This window comes from Arachis ipaensis, chromosome B01 (genome assembly GCF_000816755.2).
Source record: "Arachis ipaensis cultivar K30076 chromosome B01, Araip1.1, whole genome shotgun sequence".
In the NCBI taxonomy this organism is placed as follows: domain Eukaryota; kingdom Viridiplantae; phylum Streptophyta; class Magnoliopsida; order Fabales; family Fabaceae; genus Arachis; species Arachis ipaensis.
Window position 1 is genome coordinate 60,012,586 of NC_029785.2, and position 7,175 is coordinate 60,019,760.

Consider the following 7,175-nt stretch of genomic DNA (forward strand, 5'->3'; position numbering starts at 1 on the left):
GCATGTACTCTTGATTTTAAAGGAGTAATAATAACATAATGATATAAGAGATCACATATATGGATATAATAGAATATGGTATGTTGAACAAGACCTTATACATAATCCCCTACTATTTTTTTTCTAACGCTTCTTTGAGCTTGCCTCTTGTATTTGCACACAGAATATATTTTGTAGAGAGATAAGGGAGAGGTTTTGGTATTTTAGAGAAGTGATTTTCTACCTATAGGTGCACCCCTATTTATATTCATTTGGGGATAGGGTGGTTGGGATAATTTTAATTTCAAATCGAGGGTGGTTACTAGATTCCTATCCATAAATTTAAAATTCTAAGCCTATCTCCTAACTAATTTTCAAATTTCAAATTTAATTTTGTTTATAGAAGGGTGGTTGTTACATTATCACCCCCATAAAAAAAAAGAATTTGTCCCCAAATTCTACATCCTAATTCAGTCGATAAAGGTCATTAGTAGGATGCATAGTGATTTGGACATGGGTTAGCTAATCTTACTAGTAGCGGAGAGAGATATGAACAAAAGAGAAGCACCAGTATCATCTAGGATGGTTAAAGGATTCCATTAATTGTGCATTTACCCTCGATTCGATCTTCTGACTCGTGGACTTCCTCGCTGCTGAGGGCAAAGACTCGCCCTTGACGCTGTGGTGGATTGGCAGGGGGTGGGAGAACTGCTGGCCATTTTCTGGCGATATGCCCCGGCTGAAAATACCGGAAACAGACATTTTGTCCGGCAAGGCACCTACCCCTATGTTGCTTCCTACATGAAGCACACTCCTTGAGTTCGGTGGTCTTTGGTGAGGCATCAGTGGGAGGTTTTTGGCGATCCGTGCCCTGTTGAGGTTGCCTCCCTGTAGGTTTCTCAAGAAAGGCCTTCTTCTACGGCGGCTGCTGAGATGATTCTTGATTCAGTTGGCTTTTCTTGAAAGCCTCGCTTCTTTCCGACGCTAGTTTTTTGGTACATTCTTCGATCACTTGGCACTTGCTAACGAGGGAGGAGAACTCCCGGATTTCCAGTGGGGCTATAGCGGTTAGGACTTCTGCCTTGAGCCCTCCTTGATACTTCATACACTTCCACTTTTCATCTGGATTAGCCTTATACATGGCGGAAAATTTGCAGAGTCTCTCGAACTTCTCTGTGTACTCTGCAATACTCATCCTATCTTGCCTCAGCTGAAGAAACTCCATCTCCTTGGACTCTCGAACAGAAAGGGGAAAGTACTTCTTGTAGAAAGCTTCTTTGAAGGTGGCCCAACTGATATTTGTTCTCGCATCCTCCAACAACCATCTTGCTCCATCCCACTAGAACTCGGCATCAGCTTTGAGCATGAAGGTAGCGTAGCTCACTTGCTGCTCCTCAATGCACGGAAAAATTGTGAATACCTTTTCCATTTCAGTCAGCCATTCTTCTGCCATATCAGGGTCGAGGGCTCCACGGAACTCAGGCGGACCAATCTTCTTGAAGTCAGCAAAATTTGTACGGGTCTGTCGCACCTCCAGCTTGGGAATATTGGGATCCTTGTCCCCAGTGGAAAGTTGTTAGGCCATCAGAGTGGTGGCTTGGGCCTGCTCCTTCATTGCCTTGGCCATCTCCTTCATGTGCTTTGCTAGGTTTGATGAGCTCGAGCTCGAGCCACGTGGGCGTCCACGGCTTGCCATAGGTCCCTTGTTTATGGATAACCATAGGAAGAAGTTTTATTAGCCATACCTCCTGAGACAGAATCCCTAGGATCGACTTTGCTCTGATACCATTAATGTAACACCCTAAGTTATATCCTATCTTTGAGGGTCTTTAAATAAGATGGCACACTCGATAGAGAAAGAGATTGAACTTAATCGTTACGCAAGGAAGGGAGGAAGTACGTGTGAAGAGGAAAACAAGTAGTACTAAAACGATGATAAATATGAAATAATAAACTTATCCATGAGTACGGTTCAAAATAAAATGCTTAGAGGTAATTAAACAAAGAAAAGAAACTAATACGTCCTAACTAATTTCGTTGGAGAGGCTCCCATACTTGTGTCATATCCTATCCTTGGTCAGGACCCTTCAGTTATTCACGTATCGAGGTATCAGTGGTTTTCCTCCAACACCTTTTCGCGCAGTGAAGATCTGGTTTTGTTGTGTGGGATGAACTAGGACTCGATGGGCAGCTGGGATTCTCCTTCCACGAACTCTCGACCTAAGTAGATAGTTTGGAGTACGGTAGTAGTGGTCGTAACTACCCACGCGTGCTTCGAGGGGTCACACTCAGAAGTTACCTTCGGGGGGCACTGCCTCGTCTCTATCCGCTGTGCCATGTTCCTCTGGAGACAGTATGGGAAAAGAAAAAGGGATGAGAACCTAACGTCTCAGTAGGAGTGCTATGCAACACCTCCATATCTATCTCCAACCCACGTGCGGGATTTTAAAAGAAAGTCGTACGATATGGCATGTAATATGAACCTCTTGTAAAGCGTAAAACATATAGGTAAAAAGGAAAGAACAAAGAAAGAGAATAGAAGGATAACATCTTAAGTAACATCAACATAATCATAAATATATCTTAAAAAAACATAATCAAACTTTTCATTCATGTTTTCTCCTTTCTTAACTTATAACTTTTATGAAAGGTATTGAGCTCAAATCGGTATAAAAGGTGGGAGTCTCATTCCCTTACCAAAGGATCATATCGATATCTTGTCTTTAGGGGTCACCTTCCCTTACCGAAGGATCATTCCCTCAGTTTAATTTACAATTAGGTTTTGTTTAACCATACACGAGAGGAAAATCATATAAGAAGAGATCCTGCAAGAAAAGGGACAATTATGATGATAAAGGGATATATGAAAAACATGAGACTCTGGCATATGTATGAATTTTCTAATTAAAAGATCTTGGTAGTATAATAACATGGATTGAAAAATGTCATATCAAAGTACAGGAAATAGGGCATTTTAAATAATTGCACAAAATATTAAAGAAGTTATGTATTCTCGATCCTAAGGGAATAATATAATGGTGCAAACGATCATATACATAATAAGAATATGGTATATTAAATATTTGAATAACATATTGAGAAAACATGTACTCTTGACTTTAAAGGAGTATTAATAACATAATGATATAAGAGGTCACATAGATGCACATAATAGAATAGGATATATTAAATATTTGAATAAAATATTGAAAAAGCATGTACTCTTGATTTTAAAGGAGTAATAATAACATAATGATATAAGAGGTCATATAGATGCATATAATAGAATAGGGTATATTAAATATTTGAATAAAATATTATAAGAAAGTATGTACTATTCACCTTAAATGAGTAATAATAATATAATGATATAAGAGATCATATATATGGATATAATAGAATATGGTATGTTGAACAAGACATTATAAGAAGGCATGTACTCTCGGCCCTAAGGGAATATTAATAATATAATAATATAAGAGAGCACATAATAAAATGGCATATATTAAATAGCTGAATAAGCATTTTAAGAAGGCATGTACTCTTGACCCTAAGGGAATATTAACAATATAATCATATGAAAGAGCACAAAAATGGGTATAGTAAATAATTGAATGAATATCATAAGGAGACATGTACTAATGATTTAAGAAGACATGAATAACATGATGGACAGACATGATCAACATGGATAAAGGATGAGTGAAAATTAATTAATGCCATGATAACATTCGTGAATGGAAGAAAATAAAAATGGAACATAACACATGCCAAGCATTAAAAAAACATAATTCCCTACTCTTTTTTTTTCTAACGCTTCTTTGAGCTTGCTTCTTGTATTTGCACACAGAATATATTTTGTAGAGAGAGAAGGGAGAGGTTTTGGTATTTTAGAGAAGTGATTTTCTACCTATAGGTGCACCCCTATTTATATTCATTTGGGGATAGGGTGGTTGGGATAATTTTAATTTCAAACCGAGGGTGGTTACTAGATTTCTATCCATAAATTTAAAATTTTTCTAAGCCTATCTCCTAACTGATTTTCAAATTTCAAATTTAATTTTGTTTCTAGAAGGGTGGTTGTTACACTCCACCTTCTTCTTGTCATCAATATTCCATTTGTCCTCTTCTTTTGGAGTCACTACTCCTTCAACACTTGTCTTGGTAGGAACTTGAGGACCATTTACAATGATCTTCTATATGTTCTAGTCAATGGATTGAACATAGATCCGCATCCTTTCCTTCCAGTAGGCATAGTTCTTCTCAAAAAAAGGCCTGTTGTTTGACTGACACTCTGTTAGAGTGTAGACCACTACATAGCACCCAAGTTGTTAGTCATTGGACCTTTCCTCCAAGTTGTAAAGTTTGATTCTTGAGACCTAGTTTTTGATACCAATTGAAGGTTCTTGATGGCTTAGAGAAGGGGGTTGAATCTATGGCTTTCTTTTAAACTTAATTAATTGTTCCCAACACTAGAAATTGAAACTTAACTTCTGTTTTGTCTGCGAGATGAATTATGCAGGAGATCATTTTATTTTATCTCATAAATATCGTGAAAAATAGAATCAGAACAGAGAGAAAGAAGATGACATAGCCATGTATCCTGGTTCAGTTGCCTCGTGCAATACAACTTACATCCAATCTCCACCACAACAGTAGTGAAAGTTTCACTATCATATTAAATATTACATACACCAATTCCTTAGGATTCACCCTAATCATATCTGAGACAAATCAAGCTTCAACCTAAACTTGACTTGGCCAGGCAACTTCCTAAACTCTCAACACACTAAGTGATTATCCAACTTAATAAGGGATACAACTTAGACATCAGAAACAAAATAGAAATACAATCAAAGGAGATCTGAAATAAAGGTATCTCTCGCATTCTTTTTTCTCAATGACTTTTTTTTTTAAATGCCTCTCTTTTATGCCATTTACTACTTAATATAAACAAAGAAAGATACAATATTAAAATAGAATACTCAATGATAAACCATGAAGGAGATGATGTTTAATAGTCTTGACGCTATAAGATGAACCAGATTTAGCACTTTCTGATGAAGCTCTCTATATATCTTGGCAAAATATTTTTTGATATAAAGACACTATCCAAAACGTTGAACCCTTACAAGAAAGCTCTCAATGAAACTCAAATTCTGGTTCTCTCCTTGAGGAGAAATAAAGATTATGTTCCTGCTGTTTATATGAGCTCTGTTTCCTCAACTAAAGTTTGCTTCACAAGTCAAGTTCTTGAATCTTGAACCAATTGAGATCTTACCTCTTTTTTCTTTAATCAGCCCCAAAAATCAAGAATTTGAATTCAGAAATAAGTAATGTTGTGAAGGATGAATAGCGGTAGTTTTATGAATCTTTGATTCTTCAATGGATTTGTCACATCCAAGTCCTTAATCTTGTGTTTTAGCTCCAAAAAATAATTTTAACCATTGATTCACAGCAGAAAAAAATAGCCATCACTTTTTTTATATTATCCAAAATAGTGGTGAAAAAAAAAAAGAAAAAACAGCAAACAATTGAATTACATATTAATAGAAATAAATTACTTTTTCTTTAATTGTGCTTAACTTATTTTTGTTGATCTTGATTTGACATGACTTCCTTGATTAGCTTTTTCTTTTTTCCTCTTTGGTGTTAGAATGAAAAAATAAAACTCCTTTTTTTTCTTTTTTTGGTCAGAACTCCTTTTTTTTCTGTGTATTAGCTGAAGACACCAAAGTTCCACCATCATCTATTTGCTTCTTCTCTTCCTGAAGACAATAGACTGGACTAGTGGTTTAGTTCATTGTGCTGTGATTTTGGTTTGGGCTGCATACTAATATTTTTTACTTGAGCCTACATCACTAAATAACACATCAAAAACACACTTGAATTATCAACTCAAATAATACTATATTTATCATCATCAAAATGTTTTTATTTGTTTGTTAAACTCAACGATAATTTATCTTAAGTACTAATTAGCGTCTCATTCGAAAGTTTCTCTTGAAAGTACCTATGCCAAGTGTCAACCAAACCTTGTTGGTCAACTCTAAACCACCCTTAGCCATGCGTGGATTCCTTAGCCACAAGAGACCCAGCCTAACACTAAAGAGTAAACAATTACAATCATATAACAGTAATATATTTTTATAAAGTGTTAGTTAATATTAACTCTCTAATATTTCTCATCGAAGTTTTGTAACTTAGAAACGTGTGTGAAACTTTGTGTTACTAATTATACTTAATAATCTTCATATTATCATTTTTTCATATTTCTTAATATAATAAACAGTAGAAACTACTAAATAAAATTAGTGTGATAACGTACTTATCACAATAGCTTGCGCAGATGTCAACAGTCATATCTTCATATATCCATGGGAGGTTTGAATTTTCAGTCACTTGAAAACGAGTGACGAAACCATTTATAAATCACATAATAATAAAATCAAGAGAAAAAGAAATACAAATTTAAAACAATAAATAAATATATAAGAAGAAGAATATGTCATGGGATATACCAAAAGACCAAGATTTTGTTGCCATTTTTCTATAGGCTAAACAAGGCATCTCTACCCTAGCCTCCACAGGATTAGAACCCTTTTCCACAGTGTTCCTCGGTGGCCCATCTCCAAAACACAGCTGAGAAACATTTATATATGCAAAGAGAAAGCTGATTAGAATCTCTAACATTGATTATTGGGGTAAGAATTTGATGAGGTCCTTTCTTTTCATAGAAATTAGAAAGCCTCATTCTTATAGCTTCCATGGAATGAGTTCAAAGCATATCCTTTAGCATATGCTGCTTCTTTGGTTCATATATAAATGCTTCTTGTAGCTATGTCACTTGCATCAAGAAGCCGGCTGTGTTTAAGAACTACTAAGCAAATCGGCTGCGGGGCAACTCTCCTTTGGCAAAATTCATCATTAGACAATGAGTCATCGAGTTTTTGCCAAAGGAGAGTTGCCCTGCAACTGATTATCTCGCTTAATTATTGGAATCTTTGTGACATCCGGATTACAGATGTGAGCAAAGGTTAGCATCCCAATCCAAAGTCCTATAAATGCACATATAGTTTCTGCTTTATTAATTTCTTAGTTATTGGTGAGTAAGTATATATGGGTGTTTGTGTTCAAATGCATGTTTATTGCAGTGACATTATATATGTACGAAGCTAATAGTTCTAACTGATGAG

The 7,175-nt window shown here is 35.7% G+C and overlaps 1 protein-coding gene across 1 annotated transcript; it reads right to left on the minus strand.

Moving 5' to 3' along the window:
• On the minus strand, positions 896-2,317 carry LOC107607309. Its single transcript, XM_016309280.1, has 3 exons — positions 2,279-2,317; positions 1,400-1,534; positions 896-1,318 (listed from the first exon to the last, which is right to left on the minus strand). Exons 1-3 carry the CDS (start codon positions 2,315-2,317, stop codon positions 896-898), a joined length of 597 nt encoding a protein of 198 aa, XP_016164766.1.

Excerpts from the sequence above, each read along its gene's own strand:
- LOC107607309 (XM_016309280.1), bottom strand. The coding sequence starts at position 2,317 with ATGGCACAGCGGATAGAGACGAGGCAGTGCCCCCCGAAG. Across the intron at positions 1,535-2,278 it reads CGAGGCAGTGCCCCCCGAAG|GATCCCAATATTCCCAAGCT; the intron begins GTAACTTCTGAG and ends ACTGGGGACAAG. Across the intron at positions 1,319-1,399 it reads GGCTGACTGAAATGGAAAAG|TGGGATGGAGCAAGATGGTT; the intron begins GTATTCACAATT and ends GCCGAGTTCTAG.